At 46.5% G+C, this 18,395-nt stretch overlaps 5 protein-coding genes across 5 annotated transcripts; 3 read left to right on the forward strand and 2 right to left on the reverse strand.

The window, feature by feature from the left end:
* Positions 1-122: 122 nt before the first annotated feature.
* On the forward strand, positions 123-1,431 carry LOC108106994 (nucleoside diphosphate-linked moiety X motif 19). The gene is made up of 2 exons (XM_017214334.2): positions 123-325; positions 389-1,431. Exons 1-2 carry the CDS (start codon positions 233-235, stop codon positions 1,382-1,384), a joined length of 1,089 nt encoding a protein of 362 aa, XP_017069823.2. The 5' UTR covers positions 123-232; the 3' UTR covers positions 1,385-1,431.
* On the reverse strand, positions 1,398-2,695 carry LOC108106993 (cytoplasmic tRNA 2-thiolation protein 2). The gene has a single exon (XM_017214332.2). The coding sequence runs from the start codon at positions 2,641-2,643 to the stop codon at positions 1,438-1,440; it is 1,206 nt and encodes a 401-aa protein (XP_017069821.2). The 5' UTR covers positions 2,644-2,695; the 3' UTR covers positions 1,398-1,437.
* Positions 2,696-3,188: 493 nt separating this feature from the next.
* LOC108106992 (zinc finger protein swm) lies at positions 3,189-7,726 on the forward strand. The gene is given in 6 exon segments (XM_017214330.2): positions 3,189-3,720; positions 3,780-4,242; positions 4,300-4,836; positions 4,838-6,601; positions 6,694-6,822; positions 6,888-7,726. Coding segments are annotated over 6 exon segments (3,177 nt in total). The 5' UTR covers positions 3,189-3,661; the 3' UTR covers positions 7,113-7,726.
* A 224-nt stretch (positions 7,727-7,950) lies between these two features.
* Positions 7,951-12,479, forward strand: LOC108106959 (DNA topoisomerase 3-alpha). Its single transcript, XM_017214240.2, is given in 7 exon segments — positions 7,951-8,126; positions 8,180-8,813; positions 8,863-9,324; positions 9,375-9,979; positions 9,981-10,373; positions 10,375-11,728; positions 11,784-12,479. Coding segments are annotated over 7 exon segments (3,777 nt in total). The 5' UTR covers positions 7,951-7,970; the 3' UTR covers positions 11,957-12,479.
* Positions 12,242-18,252, reverse strand: LOC108106957 (rho guanine nucleotide exchange factor 18). Its single transcript, XM_017214236.2, is given in 5 exon segments — positions 12,242-13,232; positions 13,234-16,313; positions 17,007-17,112; positions 17,114-17,760; positions 17,832-18,252. Coding segments are annotated over 4 exon segments (3,942 nt in total). The 5' UTR covers positions 17,693-17,760; positions 17,832-18,252; the 3' UTR covers positions 12,242-13,055.
* Positions 18,253-18,395: the final 143 nt, after the last annotated feature.

Below are 18,395 nucleotides of genomic sequence, written 5' to 3' on the forward strand. Positions count from 1 at the left end.
AAAATATTCGTTTAATCGACCTTTCTGGTTTAAATAAAACGCCTATATCAAATTAAATATTTTAAGAGCCTTTTGTCATATTGTATACATTTAAAATATATTATCAGTAAATCCATCGACAGGGGTATCGACTAGTCTAACCTCTCAACGTAGTCACTAAAGTTGGATGGGTCTTAAGATCAAAGGTTTATGGAAGTAGAAAAGGGAATTAAATGACACTGGACTCTAAACTATGGGGGCTACTACACAAACTGGATCTTATAGACCTTCAGCTAGCTTAATACTGGCTGCCAAAGACGATTCTTTAAATGAGTACGACTACAAAGTGAGTGAAATACTGTTAAAATTATGTATATGATCTATATATTATATGATCCTTTCTTTAAAGCTACTTTTGATTAAGCGAACTGAGAGTACTTCTTACGCATTGAATCACTGTGTTTTTCCTGGCGGAGTCTTCGATCCCAGAGAAGATGAATCTCCAGCATGGATAACATATTTTAAATCTTTTGGGGTGACCGATGGGCAACTAAACATTCTTAGTCAGAAGCAGGAATCCCCCAGACCTCAATTTCTTTGCGATGGAAAGAACTTTTCGAGGGACATTGCACTTCGGCTGACTGCGCTCAGAGAGACCTTTGAGGAGGTTGGCATTCTTATCTGCACCAATCAAGATAGCTTTAGGGACTGGGATTCTAAATCAGGTCATCCTTGTACATTCCTCCTCGAGCCAAGCGAGCGTTCTGAATGGCAACATCGAGTTCACAATAATGCCTCACAGTTCCTTGAACTCTGCAGGCACCTCAATGTCATTCCCAACCTTTGGACGCTACAGGAGTGGTCTATCTGGAGGACAGCAGCAACTGCCAATCGGAAATATGACACTGTTTATTATGTCACCACGCTGGATGAGCAGGCTAAGGATATTAGTTTGCTTCTGGAACCGAACGAGGTGGCATCAGTTCATTGGATGAGTCCAACAGAGGCTTGGTTAAATTCGCAAAACGGCACTATTTGGCTTCCATTCATGCTGCTCTACGACGTTGCTCGTCTCATGAACCTACATAGCTGGCAGAAGCTCTTCAACTTTACCCGCAAACGAAGTTTGCAAGGAGGCACAATGGTTCAGCCCGTTTACTATCGCTGCAATGATGGCATGTTTGGAGTACTTCCTGGGGATGAGCTGTATCCCAAGCAGCCCGGCACTTGTACACAAACAATCATCTTGCCAGGATCAGTGAATCAACTTAATCGAAAAGCCAAGCAATACAATCGCTATATAGTCTACGACTTTCACCAGGTCGTGCTGGCCTCCAATGTTCCACCCTGTGATGGTCATCTTACACTGCAGCCACTTGTTAACACTAAGCTAGCAAAATTGTAATGAAAGTGTAGGGTTCTGGTGAAAAATATATATTTTCTGATCACCTACAACAATTAACCGCTCTCAAATTCCGCCTGTATGCCACGGCAGGCGTGGCACAGCCCATCCTGCAACTCTAGGCGTCGCTTGGCCAAACCCTCGAGGTCATCTCCGTTCTTATACAGACTAGCTCCAGCCCCCGAAACGGTCCTGGAATACTCAATGGCCAGTAAAGTTTCGGAAAGCTGAGAATCCAGTGCAGACTGGCAATGAATACAAACGACTTTCTCTGGATTGCCATTGGCAGCTATCTTGTCCCCAGTTCGAAAAACTGTGGACACGGTAGAGGCGTAGTTCTGTTGCAGGTTGGCCACAAAGGCGAATGTGAGGTTTTGTAAGCTGGCACTCGGTCCATTATCCTGGCCATATCGTGATCCACTCTGCAATAGCGGCTTTAGTCGTTGAGCATGTATATAGAATTGAATCTCCTGCTCATTGAGGTCTTTAAGGGGTCGCAGTAATTTGACATCACCAGTTAACCGATCGTCCAGGAGAGCCACATCCAAGGCAGCACTGCCCCCACGTCCCAGCGCTATAGCAGCCAATAGCTGAGTCGCCAAATCCACACTTATACTGGGCTCAAAGACATGACTGCATGAGAGCTTTTGGGCCACTGAAGCAATTAGGTTCTTGCGCTGTTGCTGGAGGTAATCCTGTCGGGCTGTGAGACTTCGCAATTTTTTGATCTTCTGGGCAAGCTCGTTCGATTCGTTGTTAGGACTATAGTAATGGATCTGTCGTAGGGAATCCGGAAATGCACCCAGCTCAATGACATGGAACTCAAAAGGTGTATATTGTGTGGATAAAGTCTTAAGCGTATCCACGTCCACTGGATCACGGCCCTGCACTGGTTGATCCTCCACGTAGACTACACGTGCATTGCAGTGGAGTCTTTTAAACGTGTTTTGTGTTTGGGCAAAGTGAAGCATGTCCAGGAGCACCAGAGACTCCGCCGAGCCGTCTAGAACAAGCAGCACCTCGGCGTTTCTTGGCAGGATCTTAGCTGCGCCCAACGCGGCCCGAAATTTGTGCCTCGCGTATGCCAGAAAGCAGTCACGGCACTCAGCCGTCCGAAAGTTGAGTTTATACAGTTCGCTGGATGTTACGCCGCATTTGTTGCAATCTCCTGGGCTTAGAACGATCCCCGAAGGTAGGGATTCTGCCACCATTCCATGGGTGGCCCCGTCGTCTCCAAAATCATCCTCGCCAATGCTGCACATGGCTATTATTGTTCATCAACAAAATTAATTTCACAGATAAACGAAATTACCAGGGATGCAGACTTTTTGATTATCTAGCTGCTTTAAAGCCAAAACATCTATTTTAATCTGACAAAGCGACATAAATACATGTTATTATAATACTCTTATTATAATACTAAATGGTTTATAAATACTTAAGATATTAATCGTATTTTTCTATGAATCTTGAATATTTAGAAGTCATTCTTAATTATACATATAAAAAAAATATTTAAGATTTTGAAACTTTATTAGCTATCGATAGCTGACTGCACTGGTTCGAGGGCATTCGCTGAGGGTATCGATAAGCTTCTCGATATATCGACTACGCAGCCTAGAGTCGTCAAAAAGCAACCTTGCAACAGGAAAAGTGCAGTGAAAATTACAAAAATAGCTGTTTAAACTTAAATTTGTTGTACAAATAGTATTAATAAGTTATATTTAAGGCTTAAGGTATGTGCCGTTAATGTTTGTTCGGGAAAAAACGTCGGGAAAAGTAATGAAATTTGGGCGCAAAAAACTGGGTGCTGCTGATATGAATGTGTGTGAGTGAGTGCCTGCGTGCCTGTGTGTGTACGTGCGGTGGGGTTGTATGTGTGTGGTTCGTGCTCGTACGCAAGCAAAAAGTATCGGGTAGCAAAATCGAGAAACTTTCTTATTGACGATAGCCGAGCGAGGAGAAGAAGAAGCAGCTCAGCACTGACATTTACTTGAAAGGGCAGGAAAATTTTCGGCAAAAACTGAAATAACCCCTTATATCTCATTACAGAGGATATAAGCAGAAGCAAATACGTTAGACGGAAGTCAAAAATCCACCCATATCCCCTCAGAATCGTAGCCTGAGCGGCAGAGGTCATCTTAAAAATACATTTTCGGGCGTGTGTGCCCCCCGAGCACGATTACCCCCACCCAGATTAACGCAGACCAACGCAAGTAGCCCCCAACCAACAAAAAAAAAAAAGAAATACAACATCGAGTACTAAAAACCCGCCTCAGCATGATACTGGAGAATTCGGACAAGCTCAAGGATTGGCTGAGCGTGGTCCTGGAGCCACTGTAAGTCTTTACAATCATTGATTTTTGCGAACATTTTTACAATAAAATCTTACTTCCAGCTGCGATGCGGACTCCTCGGCCCTGGCGCGCTATGTCATCGCGCTGTTGAAAAAGGACAAATCGGATAAGGACCTCAAGCGGATCATGATCGAGCAGCTTGATGTCTTCCTTTCCGAGGAAACGACGCGCTTTGTAGAGCGCCTCTTCGATGCCATTGCCAGCGAGGAGTACCTGACGGTGCCTGCCGCCCCCCTGATAACGGCCTCCAGTGCCTCCGCTGCTGAGCTGGATCTCGACCAGGAACTGGCCCTGGCCATCGATGGGGCCCAGGACGATATCGAGGCCGCTCTGGCCGCCGATTCCCCGCCTCCGCCGCCTAAAGACAATGTGATAAACCCAGATAACCAGGGCAAGTTGGAGCAGGCCACCCACAATGCCAGGGAAGCTGAGGCGTTGGCCTTTATCAGCCAGGAGGCAGGCATTGCCTCGCACGCCTCTACAGATGCCAAGCCAGCCTTCGATGTGAGTCTTAATGAACCTTAGTGGTGGCATGGTTTATAATTTGCCTTATTTCCCCAGCAGCACAAAACCAAAGAGTCCCACAATACACAGTCCGCCTCCAACTACCAACACCACCATGTGCGCAGTGCGAGTCCACCAGGCAGAAGCAGCGGCGCAAGTGGGACTGGTGGAGGAGGAGCGGGTCTGACGGCAGGCTATGCTGACAAGGAAAATCAGCCACGCGAAAGTCGTCGGCGACGTGCTTCTCTGCGGTCCCGTTCTCGTTCCCGATCTCGTTCTAACGAGCGAGCCTTCCGACGATCCAGGTCACGTGACCGAAGGGTAAACGAACGCGAGAAAACACAACGACAGTTCCGCAACAAATCCCCACCAGGCTCTCAGACCGACAATCGGCATCATGGCCGCCGCAACTTTGATAGGCGGCGCATCGGTGGTAATGCAGATGAACGTCCTCGATTTGGAAACAACAAGAGCCGACGCTCCCATAGTCGATCCATGTCACCAGAGCGAAACGCTCGACGCAACCAGAACTCCCCCGACCGAGTACAAGCAGCCCAAGTTAATCAAGTTCCCGCTCCAGTGGCTCCGCCTGCTCCCTGTAGAGCACCCCGCTGCTCATCCTCGCCAGCGGTGTCGGGACTTTGACGAAAAGGGCTACTGTGTCAGAGGCGAAACATGTCCTTGGGACCACGGAATCAACCCAGTAGTGTTTGAGGGAATCAACAATTCGGCCCTAATGATGTCCATGCGTGAGTACAATCCGGATGCCCCTGAAATATGGGCGAGGGGCGGAGCACCGCCACCAGGTGCTGGCCAAGGACCAGTGCCTCCGCCAGCGCAGCCGGGGCAAACGACCATTAATCCATTTAGCGGTAATGTGCGACCAAGTACGTTAATGACTGGCTCTGGACCCAATCCGATGGGTGTTCCGAATCCCGCTGACTATGCCCGCAACCCAGGCGCTCCGCCGCAGCCTGCCATGATGCCATTCCCATTTAATCCCACTGCGGTGACAACTCCGCTTCAGCGTCAACTGATACCCATTCCCGTGGTTGATGGCGCTCCCTCAGGAGGCGTTGCGGAGATTGGTAAGCGTCGTTTCGAACTAGAGGATACAGTTGCCATTGCCGATGTGCCCACCAAGCGTAAAGTGCCAATTAACAGTCGCCTTGGTCCACGGGTTAATCCAAACATGCAGCAGCACAACAGCTCGCTGGAGCTGAGAAAAGTACCGCGAGGACTGAACACCATCGCTCATTTAAACAACCACTTTGCCAAGTTTGGTAAGATCGTCAATATTCAGGTATCATACGAAGGTGACCCGGAGGCAGCTATTGTGACTTTCTCCACCCATGCCGAAGCAAATGTGGCCTACAGGAGCACGGAGGCAGTGCTGAACAATCGATTTATTAAGGTATTCTGGCACAACGATAGCAACGGAGCGGATGTGGGACAAATGAATCAAATGGGCGGCAATGGAGGAGGTGGTGGACGTAAAAACGCGAGTCAGTACCACCTTCATAACGTTCCTGCAGTACCCACGCCTAATGCTGATAGTGCGAAGATCAGTAACGCCAACCCTCTGACCGAGGCGGGAGCAGGAAACATCGGATTACCTACGACGGAGCAGGCCAGCACAGCGGCTCCTGCCTCTATGCGTCTCAAACTAAACACAACGACGGCGGGAGGCGCACCTGTAGGAGGATCTGGTGCGGGTGGAGCAGCATCGGGACGTCCCTTGAATCCGGCTGCCAATGCCGCCATCATCCGTAAGAAACAGGAGGAGCAGCAAAAGGCGGTACACCAGTTAGCCAATGGACTCCGCAAGCGCAAACAGGAATTGCTCCAGAGCTACATGAAACAAATGAAAACTGCCCTAGAACTCGTGGAACGCATGGACCAGCAGGATGCCCAGAGGGCCCCCACCCTGCAGACAATCAAAGTGCTGCAGATGACAATCGACAAACTAGGCAAGGAGATCCAGGCCGACCAAGACCAACTGCAGGCACAAATTCAACAACAACAGCAGCAGCAACAGCCGCCCGTTAAGAAGACCAAGGAACAGCAGAAGAAAGAGTTGCTTGACATGGAGCTGGAGCTGATTGCCCAGCAGCAAGAGGGCAATGACACTACGGCCATACAAAAACGGCTCGAAGAGCTACAGCGCAATCTTGGCGTTGGCCCAGCCGCAAACAACAAGTCTCCTCACTTTGCAGCAGCATCTGGAGCTCCTGGCGGTGGAGGTCGAAAACGCCCGAATCTGCCTGAGGGTCCAACGCGGGTCGATAGGCGTCCAAAGGCTATTGTAGTCACTGGCTTTGCAGCCGAGGAGGCCGACTTTGTCCTGGGGCACTTCAAAGTAAGCATACCGAAACAGTTTAACTTCATTGTTTACAATCAAAAGTTAAGAAATATAAATAATAATAACAATTTTTCTGTATGTATCCACAGAACTTTGGTGAGATTTCTAAGCATGATGTTGACCGTGAGATTCCACAGTTAATTCTTTCGTATGCAACCCGTCTAAACGCCGAACAGGCCGTGCTCCGAGGGAAAATGTACAAAGACAAGCGTCTGCAGGTAAATGATGGGGGAAAGGTTCTGTCCATATCAGAACATTTTATTTATTCGCAATGAAACTTTAGATTTCTTGGGCGCCCGTTGTGACACCTGCACCGGTTCCGATGGCGGCACCGGTCGATAAGTCCAATGCACCAGTTGCCATGGCCGTTAGCCTAGAGAACCCAAAACAGTTGATTCAGTCCGTCAGCGAGAGCGAGAGTCTGTTGGGCAGTGACACGCTGCCGGAGCTGCGTCTGGAAGATGAGGAGGAGGAAGAGGAGTCAGAGGATCGTTCCTGGCGTCGTTGATGCATCGCCCTGCGCTGCTGATGCGGCCGGGGAAACTCCGATTGGCTCACAAGTGTTAAGAAACCCTTAACATGTATTTGTTGTTATTCTATATCTAACTGCGGAGTGTGCGGTAAGTGCTGAGAAGAAGAAAAGCACTTTGCACATTTACTGCATAATTAAACGCTCTAAATATTACTAATATTTTAATGAACATAAGTTATGAACCGCATACAAATACGAATGAGTTTAGCTAAGTCTAAGTCCAAAATAATAACACTGAAACTACAATTTCAAAAACGAAATGAAACCAACTCCAAGGCTCGATGCAAATAAGCGCGAGACGAAACATTGGTTAACAATCGTAAACTACCTTTGTATTTACACATTTTTCAATCTATCCTTTTCTTACATACAAATATATATATGCAGATATATAATTGTTAAGATTTTATGTTGAGTTAAAACGATAAAACACTAAAAGAACAAAAAAATTGCAAAGAAAAAATCCCCAAAAACAAGCGCAATGAGAAGTCAAAAACAAGAAAAAAAACGTATCAACGTGAATGCAAAACAGCAAGTTATATAGAGAGATATAATAAATAAAATAAATAGTTTCGTATTTCAGGAGAAAACAAATCTTTTTTTGGGTTGAGAAGAGGGGAACATATTTGATTTTAAATGTGTCGTCGGACTGCATATGATATGATGATGACTTTTTTCCTACTATATTTTTTCAAAACTAGCGCCGATGTTTGGTGGGACCAGCTGACTTGCCAAAACATCGATATTTATACCAAAAACACAGATGCAAATATCGATATTATTTCTTTTTCTTATGGCGCGATTTAATGTTTGGTTTCCTGCGAATTTATTTGAATGAAAGCTGTCTTAAAATGTTTTCGTCCTGTCATCGCCGTACACAGATGCTACTGCGCTAGTCCCGGCCAGGAGATGAAGTTCCTCAACGTGGCGGAGAAGAATGACGCTGCTAAAACAATTGCCGGCTTGCTGTCAAATGGCGCAGCACGAAGGGTATGGAATGTGGTCAAAATTAAGTAATGTGTTATTTGTTTATATGCATTTAGCGCGAGGGCTTCTCGGTCTACAACAAGGTCTTCGATTTCGAGGCCCCTGTGCGCGGGCAGAATGCAAAAATGGTCATGACCTCCGTATCCGGTCATCTAATGCATTTGGAATTTTTGGTGTCTTATAAAAATTGGAAAGTGGTGGATCCACGGTCCTTATTCGACGCACCGGTGAAGAAAGCTGTGGGTCCGGACTATGAACCTATAAAAAGGACCTTGGAACGCGAGGTGCGCGGCTGTCACGGATTGATTGTCTGGACGGATTGCGATCGCGAGGGAGAAAACATTGGCTATGAGATTATTAATGTATGTCGTGCTATCAAGCCTAATCTTACGGTGTATCGTGCAACCTTTTCGGAGATTACTTCTGTGGCAGTGCGTCGGGCTCTCCAGCAACTAGGCCAACCGGATAAAAGACAAAGCGATGCTGTGGATGTCCGTACTGAACTAGATCTACGAACGGGAGCAGCCATCACCCGCTTTCAGACCATGCGTCTGCAGCGACTCTTTCCCGAGAAGATTGCAAACAAACTCATCTCGTATGGAAGTTGCCAAATTCCCACTCTTGGATTCGTCGCTGAGCGGTACAAAGAGATTGAGGCCTTTGTGTCCGAGCCATTTTGGAAGATCAAAGGTAAGAGTATTAATATTGTAACGTTATATTATATTTCTATTCTTTTTAGTTCTGCACACAATTGATGACTTAACGGTGGAATTTAATTGGTCTCGAAACCGTCTCTTTGATAAAGAGGCTTGTGAGAACTACCTACTACTATGCCTGGCCGAACCAGAACCTAGGGCACTCGTCGAAAACGTTACGGTGAAGCCGAAACACAAGTGGCGTCCAACTCCACTGGATACCGTGGAAATGGAAAAACTCGGCTCAAGGAAACTCAAACTGTCTGCAAAGGAGACGATGACCATCGCAGAGAAACTGTATAGCAAGGGTTTTATTAGCTACCCCAGAACGGAAACCAATCAGTTTTCCAAGGAGTTCGATCTGGTGCCTCTCGTTGAAATGCACACAGGTCACAGCGTTTGGGGAGCATTTGCCCAGAGAGTAATTGAGTGGGGACCCAATCCACGCAACGGTAACAAATCGGATCAGGCGCATCCCCCCATTCATCCTACCAAGATGACAGAAAGTGAGTAAACCAACAGTAAACAATAAACAACACTATAAATTATTCTATAGATCTGCAGGGAAACGAGGCTCGAGTATATGAACTGGTGGTTCGACATTTTCTAGCCTGTGTCAGCAAAGACGGCATCGGATCTGAAACTGTTGTTCACATAGATATTGCCGGTGAAAAGTTCTCGGCCAATGGTCTGGTCATTCACGAGCGCAACTACCTTGACGTTTATGTATACGACAAGTGGAGTGCCAAGCAGATCCACCACTACGAAAACGGACAGCGTTTCGAGCCCACGGAGGTGTCGTTGCACGAAGGAGCCACCACTGCCCCACCTTTGTTGACGGAAGCTGATCTGATTGCCTTAATGGAAAAGCATGGTATTGGCACGGACGCCACGCACGCCGAACATATAAATACGATCAAGGAGCGTGGTTATATCGGGGTGTTAGACAAGGGTTTCTTAGTGCCCGGTGTTATTGGAATGGGTCTATACGAGGGATATGATGCTATGGAACTGGCTTTGGCGAAACCCCAGTTGCGAGCAGATTTTGAGTTGGATCTAAAATTAATCTGCCAAGGACAGAAGGATCCAAAGGTGGTTTTAACCGAGCAGATAGCAAAATACAAGCAGTCCTATCAACAAATAACCGACAAGATCACCGCCTATGGATGCCAAAATATCGGCTCGCATCAATGAAACGCCTGCAGCGAATCCTTCGGGTCAGGAGGGAACCGATGGAAGTAGTCAGAGTCAACACACGATGCAAACGCTCTTCCAATGTCCAAAATGTGATGTGGCACCTTTGGCGCTAAAGCCAAAAAAGAACCAGCAGGGCTGGTTCATTGGCTGCAACAACTTTCCTGACTGCAAAAACGTCGTTTGGATCCCAACGGAGTGTAAGGACGTTACCGTGCTAGACGAGTGTTGTCCCAAATGTGGCGATGGCCACCGAATGCTAAAGTTCCGCCTAAGCACACCTTACTATCGTGGAGTTTTTAATACTCCTCAAGGATGGTACAAAACATGTCTGCCCTGCGATAATCTTTTTCGAACCACGTTTCAACATTAATTTGGATTCGGTGAAGAGAGTGGGTGGAATCGTGGGCGAAGCAAGAGGTGGTGGATGGGGTCCTGGTCCTGGAGGAGGCGGAGGTGGTGGAGGTCCTGGCGGCGGAGGAAGTGGAGGTCCTAGAGGAGGAGGTGGTGGAGGTCCTAGCGGAGGAGGTGGTGGAGGTCCTAGCGGAGGAGGTGGTTCCGGGAGAGGAGGAGGCAGTTCCGGCGGAGGAGGTGGTTCTGGAGGGTGGCACAGCGGTTCAAGTGGTAACTCGAGCTCTGCAGGTGATCGCGGAAATCCAAAAGAAAAAGGCAAAAAACCTGATAAGGGACCCTTAAAACCAGCAAGCAAAAAACCTCCAAGTGAGCCAAAGCCCAAAAAAGCCCCGAAAATCACTGCCAATAAAAATCCAAGTACAAAATCTTCTGGAAGCATTCGCAGCTACTTTACCAGTTCAAGTACAACGCATTCTCCTACCATCGGACTAGATGGGTTCTTCGATAGCAACGATGACTTTGAGGATGCTATGTTGGCTGCTGCTGACTCCATGGAATTGAGTACTGACAAACCCAAAATTTCTAACACGGTACCTCTGGACGACGACATAGCCGCCGCATTTGCCGCAGATGATGATGCTGAATTTGAGGCGCTGGTAAACGGGGGGAATGTGAACGATCCCCTTGAGAAAAGTTTGTCGGAATGGGTACAGGAGATAGACCAAGCGGATGAGAGCCCAATGCTTTGGGGAAGTCGGGAACGAGCATCTTTCGGCACTGCTGCTCCCACTCCTCCTCCAAAACCAGCAGCTAAAAGAGCGAGGTGGGACAATGCCGAATGGAATGCACCACCATCATCAACAACTGAACCGGAAACAGTACTTTGTACAGGATGCCAGCAGCCAGCTCGACATAATACTGTTCGTAAGGATGGGCCTAACCAGGGAAGGCAGTTCTACAAGTGTCCAAACCAAGATGAGTGCAACTTTTTCCAGTGGGCTGATGAGCCAGCAAGGGGTAGCTCCGCTCGCCCCACAACTAGTAACTCCTCATGGGGCTCCAACCGTGTAGTCACACTTCCTAGCATTAGCCAGAGCAATTCACAGCGCGGACAGTCATCAATGCGATCCAACTCTAGCAGCACTGTTACCATCACTCAAACGAAAACGAAAAATCCGCCAAAAAGTTCCGCGGCCACGTCTGAAGGCGATGGTGATGAGGTGATGTGCAATTGCGGGCAGTTGGCCAGTAGCTTGACCGTAAGAAAGGATGGACCCAACCAGGGTAGGCCCTTTTTTGCGTGCCCTACGCGAGAAAAATCCTGTGGCTTTTTTAAATGGGGAGATGAGGACCAGAACCAAGGTACGATTTTTAAATCGAAAATGTACAGAATAACCTTATTCCTTTTTTATTTTAGCCTCCAGCAGCGGTTCCAGTTCCGCTTGGGGATCGGGCAGCCGGAATCCGCCCGGCCGCAGTCAACCCACGGCTTCTACTTCAGATGCTCCAAAATCTCGCCGCTGTGGACTTTGTCGAAAGGAAGGCCACACCAGAGCCAAGTGTCCACGCAAGAATGACTTCGATATGTAGTTGAGAAACAAATGCAAGAACAGCCTGAGGTGTATTTCCTTCTACAATGTATATAAAGTTAATATAAAAGTAAGTTGTTTTTATGAAATGATTTTTTTTTTAAATTTGTTTTTCCCTTCTTAATATGATTAAATCATTGCTTTTCCAAAAACTACAAGCAATGAATCTTGCGCCAATAGAATCTTTTACTCATGGCCTCCGTTTTAGCGAAATCGAATGTCCATGTTTTGTTTTAATTAATTATGTAATTTACGTATTACCATTGACAAGAAAAAGACGTAACTGTAGATTTTATAATTTTAAACATTTATTGGAGCGAGCTTAAATTATTGCGTAGATGAGAGGGATTAGGATCAGGTTCGAGTGTCCTCTCAATACATAAACACTTATAGCGAGGATTAGAAATGTAAAATACACACAGTTATTAAAACTTATGTACAAAGTGTATAATTTTGTTAAAGCGAAACTTGAAAATCAGAGATACGCAACAACAGGTTTAAAATAATAAAAAGTTTGGAGCAATCTCGATGGAATGTCATTACTTGCGATTATATATTTTTATATAAACATATACATCAGGTATATATGTATGTTCCTAAACCTAATTTGGATAAACGCTTAAACGCATTTTACATTACATTTTCGTTTTGGTTATATAATAAATATTTAATAGGTTTCTTTATTGGAAGAAGTAAAATTCGTTAGAAAACAATCACACTTAATGTAATTTTGCTTTTGTCTGAAGTTCAATTGCTTTAAAATAAATAATTGTTAAATAAATAAATTTTAAAATAAATTACTGAACAGTTTGAGATGCATTGGATTGGTAGCGAGTCTGTGAAAATACCATTAAGTACAGTACATTTTGCCTAAATTAATGATAATATATGCGATGTTGAGCCTAAAAAGGGCAGTATGAAAATATGCTTTGTTGGATTTGGAATGGTTTAAGTACAGATTAAGAGATATGGTTTTCTATTGCCATTCTTTTGGATCGAATTATTGTTTTAAGATATTCAGGTTTTCGGTTTGAAAGAACTCCTATGTCGATCGGAATGAAATCGAACATAGGAAAGCTTGATTTTAAATGATTCAACATTTATATTTCAACTTCCGGCGTGAACTGGCGTCAGAAGTAGATTTCCTCTTCCTCGGGCTTTGCTCGAGGAGCAGTGCCAGTGGTCACGCCGATTCCTGTCGTCCTAGCAATTCCTGTCCGGCTGCTCGTTGGTGTCCTTGAATATTGGGCTGCGGATTCTGCTCTTGATACCGCGGTTCTGAGTGGGTGTTGCAGTTGTCGTTGTCTGCTGGATGATCGCCGGCGAGCTTCCTGTTCGCGAGTGCTGCGGAACTATTCCAATGGGGGTCGGGGTGCAATTGGAGGGCGTGGCAGTTCTTCGGTCTGCCAACTTTAGGGGAAACATCTGTTGGACACTGCCAGAGGAGGAGTAGGGTGCCGGCGAGGCACTGTTGAAGCTAGCGGACTTGTCCACGCGGGAACTAGAACTGCCGGTGGACGATAACGATGAGAGTTTCATAGGCAGCTTCTGTTTAACCAGAGTGGAGTTAGCTTTGGGTGCATTGTTGGCGCTGAGCAAGTTTACAGGTGGAGTTTTGCAGTTGGAGGAACCACTTAGCCACTTCTCCTTTCGTCGATCTACGGTTCCAGCTATACTGGGAGTATTGCTCCCGGTTCCACTAAATCCATTGTCCGTCTCATGATTATCATCCAATAGTGTAGCAAGTGGAGGATGATGATTGGTGTTAACCGGGGGTAACGGAGTGCTGGGCGACAGCAGCAGGCCCTGACTGGAGAGTAGTTCCATCTTCTTGTACAACTGTTCACGTTGCTGACGCACGTCCTCCTGTTCGGCTTTAATCTGTTTCTGTAACTGCAGCTGCTGTGCTCGCATCTCGGCGAGTTCTTCTTGTTGCTGCTTCTGCTGACGCTGCCAAGCGGTCTTCTCCTCCTGCTGTTTGTCCTGCAAATTACGCAACTCCTCCAGCTGATCTTTGTGCGTGTAAGCACTTGAGCGAGGACTCTCCCGGTAAAGAGCCAACTGCAGTTGCAAGTTATGGATGGTTGTCATCTGCTGGGAAATAATGCATAGCAAAGTCTGCAGATGGTGCGACACCTGTAGCACAGCATAGTTGTTTTCTAGTGGCTGCTCCGCAACCGAGCTTGTCACGCTTTTTGGTTCTCGCTTTTCTTCCAGTTCTTGAAGACGGGGAGTAAGCACCAGCTTTGAAGCCAGCTTACCCCGCTTCTCGTCAAAGCCCGCAAATGTTTCGGCCCGTTTCGGTAGAGTGGGCGAAGCATACTGCTCACTTTGTTTCTCGCCCACGCTACTCAGAGTTCTAGACACCGGTTGGCCTGTTGCCGCTGAATAGACGGTCGACGCTAGCTGGCTGATGTCCTGCACCGTGTTGAGTACTCTACGCCAGAGTTCCGCCGTGTCACAATCAGCGCTTACGAGATCCTTGTAGGAGCCAAAGGCCGCCAGAAAGTTGGCTGCACTGCTATTGGAATTGGAGCCCGGCATATCTCCAAAGGGCTGCTGCTCCTTGAGCAAATTAAACTGAAGCATTAGTTTCTCCTCTAGCAGTAGAGCCTGTTCAATGTCCTTCTGTCTCATCTTCTCGATGGTTTCCCTCTTATTTACGCCGATTCGCAGCTTTTCCTCTGCAGTCAAATCCTCCGCCTCGATTATATCAGTAGCTGGACAGTCGAGTACTGCCTGACGAATAGTCTGAATCCAAGTGTTTTTGTCCTTTGGTGTCTGTACCTTCAGTTCGTACATCTCGGGAAAGTCCGGGTTGGAGCTAATAATATATATTCCTCTGGACTCGGTGCCCGCTTTCTCGCGAATGAGAAGTTTCTGGAGTGGAACAACTCCAGCCTTATGCTCCGGTGTAAAGAAGGAGTACTTATTGTGACCTGAGTTCTCGCTGAGAAAACAAAGGCAATCAGTGAGGACCACCACTAGAACTAGCTGGGTTTTGGCCCTCCCTTGCATTAGGGTCGCTAGTCCATCAAATTTAAGACGTCGTCGAGACTCCACCCCAAGCTCAGTTTTACGGAAGGGTTTATTCTTGTAAATCGCAAAGGATTTGGCATCCACACGTCCATAGATCTCCAACTGTCGCTCACGCAATTCTTTCTCCGCTACACATGCATCCACATCGACCAGGAGAGATTTGACCAGATTGAGAGCATGCTGCAGCTTGTCTGTTTCCAACTTGTTATCCCTGGCACTCTTTAGTAGCGGTTCGATAAGCAAAGGATACTTCGTTAGGCGTTGGGTCACGAACAAGATGCACTCGGGAATGCCCTTTTTTTTGAGCAACGGATTCTGGAGACAGTGCTTGTACCATTCGGCGAAACTCGGTTCGGTTAGGCACAGCTTAAACTGGTCCAGAGCGCTGCGATGGTTTGCGCAAAACTCTCCATAGGCCAACCGCAGGCATTGGGCCTGCTCCAACGAGAAGAAGTCCAGCAGAATATCGGCAATGCTGTCCACCATAGGCTGCTCACGTTGCTTAAGACGCAACTGACGCAGAAAACAGGTGTGCAGATCAGTGAGCTGTTGTAGGCGTGGGAACATGCTGTTAAGATTAAGAGATGGGAAGTGCCTTTCCAGACTTTCCACGAACACTTTCTGCATGACGATCAGGGTCTGGCAGTGGTGCTTTTCGGTCATAATAAACTCATAGATATGTTCCTGTCGCTTGATTTGCAGTTCCTTTAGTGTCTTGAGTAATTCCCTGGGCACGTTTGGGGTCCAGGAGTCATGCTCTTTGAGAACGATGCCCAGAGTGGGATCCGCACCTAAATCCTGCGCTTCGATAGGCGGTTCGTTGAGGAACTGCAAGTCGGAACGAATTAGCGGCTGATCCTCTGGGTTGCTAAAGGTGGTGGCATCCGGTCCGTCATAGAAGTCCTGGCCGCCAGCCATTTTCTTCACCTTGCACTCCAGGTGGTGCTCCTTGATCTGCGCCAGTGTGATGGCAGCCCCACAAACGTCGCAAGCACTAAGTTGCCCTCCTACTAAGGATTTCGCTTTTGCCTTTGGCTTCTTCTTTCGGAAGAATATCGAACCTCGCTTCGGACGCTTCTCTACGTTATCATACACCTCGATCTTTGCATGAGCCCGCAACAAACTTTGGTTCTCATCCTCGCTATCCGTAAGGTGACGGGCGATCGCCTTGATATCCTCCTTTGCGATAATGGAGCTCGTCGATATGCTCTTTTGCAATGGAATCCGGCTGATGATTTCTGTGGCCAGGCTTCGTTTGGCTGCAATCCTCTCAAAGTCGCGGGCCAACTCCGCCTCGTTTAGCGAGTGCGTTGAAATGCCTGCAAATGATCAGAGTTAGAGAGTTGGTTAGTAATAACTAATCGCTGGGGCTTCTATTTTCATGCCTCTGGTCGGAGCTACCAATGTCAAAGCTCTATAGGGGCTTCCAGATAACGGGCTTTTGTGGAATTTCTTATCGAAATCGAAACTAACTTGGTAGCAGCCCCTACGCTTTGGATCGGAGGCATATCTTTTTCAAACAAAAAATGTTTAATAACTATTATCCATAATATTAAAATCATGTTTTTGAAGATCTTTTTATGAAGTCCTCAAAATACTTATCTAATATGTTTTAAAATATTTCATAGAATTCTGTAGGGCATTTTAACTTTCCTATAGCTATTGAAAATATATTTTCAGTTTTTATAATTACTTTTTCACCTAACTGGCGTTCATAAAAACAAACCCAGTAGGGGTATAAAGATAAAAGGCAGCTACAATACCTTTTCAAGTAACTTCATTCACTCAATGCTATCTAATATTCCGTGTATAATCACTTCAAACCGACACTTGTCATCAAAAAACCAAAAAACAATCGATAAAATTTGTAATTTTCCTCATAATTGCAGAAATTACAGATTTCTTTCTGGCATGTTAGGGGCACCAAACTATCTATGCAACTAAAATATATAGTGTCATTCTATATTTATGGCTTAGAGAAACCCACCCCCGAAACCTTAGTGCATATCTACCTCCAGTGCTGTTTCTGGCCGACCTTCGTCGCTGTTCGGTGACGCGAATGGTCTCCTGCTCCTCACTGTCCAGGCTGGATAGGCTTACACTTTTGTTGGTGCAGTCAGCCCCCGCCACTGGCATCGTCTACTGCTGTCCAGGACTTCCTACGGTCTGTGTGAAGAAGCAAACACTGCTGCGGTGCCGTGGACGACCACATGGCATAGTTTGCGCCACCAGTAGCTGGTCCTGCTCCAGTGCCCGTGAGATCGGGCAGCGAGGTGCTCAGTATAGCGGCGTTAAGAAGTCCATTGTTGGCCAAGTTGCCATCGTGCACGTGTTGACCCGCTGAGGAGGAATTTTTCATCTGAACGACCGTCTCACGAATGTTCTGCAGTTGGCTGAGCGTGTCCTCGAATATGTTGTTGTACTTGGAGGCTAAAGCCGGACTGTGTGGTGTCACATTGATAGTGGGTATCATGTTGTTATTGATAATGCTAGCAGGAGTGGAAGGAAGACCAACTGCAGCGGGCGCTGGAGCAGGCGTTGGTGCGTTTATCACGGGTATGCAGTAGTTTTGGCTTTCGATGGAGGCACTGCGGTTAGCAATACTACCATTTACCACTCCTTCCAAGGATTCGCTGCAGTTGGAGTTCAGGAAATCGGTGACCACATCATTGTCGCTATCATCGCCCGTGTTGTCCATAATAGGGCTAGCTTTTCTGGGCTAAATTTCCTTTGTTTAGCTGGCTGTTCTATTTTACAGCTGGCTGCCTAGAAAAAGAAAGTTTTAGTATACAACGCACACACACTAAATCGCGACGTATATTTGTGTAGGTACATACATACATACACAGCGAAATAGCACTTGTGTATGCACTTGCTCTTTGCTATTTATTGATTTTCCCGCCACCCCCCGAGAACACCTTGTTGCGCGGGGTAAATTGTTGCGCCTTTTTCGAAGGACGTCACTCGTCCTTGCACCAACAACAACAATAACAGCAGCCACACAACATCAGCAATAACAACAACACAAGGCAGCGCAGCAGCAGCAACAAGAACAGCAGTGCGTGGGCGATGGAATGCAGAAATCGAAAACGATAAAACCAAACGAAGGTTTTGCGAGCAGGGAGAGGGAGGATATTCCGTTGCACTTAACCGAAAACTAAATAGAATCTTAAGCTAGTGAGATTTTTGCCAGCGTTTTAAAATTTAAATGCGATTTGAGATAGTGCTGGAACAAAAATCGTTGTTTTTACGATACTATCGTTGTTGCCAGAACAAACAGGTGGTGTGACCATCGCTGTACTGTTAAAATTTCAAGGCACTTAACATGATGAGTAATGTAAAGTACAAGTGGAATTATAACCATTATCAACACTAATTTATATTTAAATTTATTTTCAAAT

The sequence above is a fragment of the Drosophila eugracilis genome, unplaced genomic scaffold, assembly GCF_018153835.1.
Source record: "Drosophila eugracilis isolate 14026-0451.02 unplaced genomic scaffold, ASM1815383v1 contig_952, whole genome shotgun sequence".
Taxonomy (NCBI): Eukaryota; Metazoa; Arthropoda; class Insecta; order Diptera; family Drosophilidae; genus Drosophila; species Drosophila eugracilis.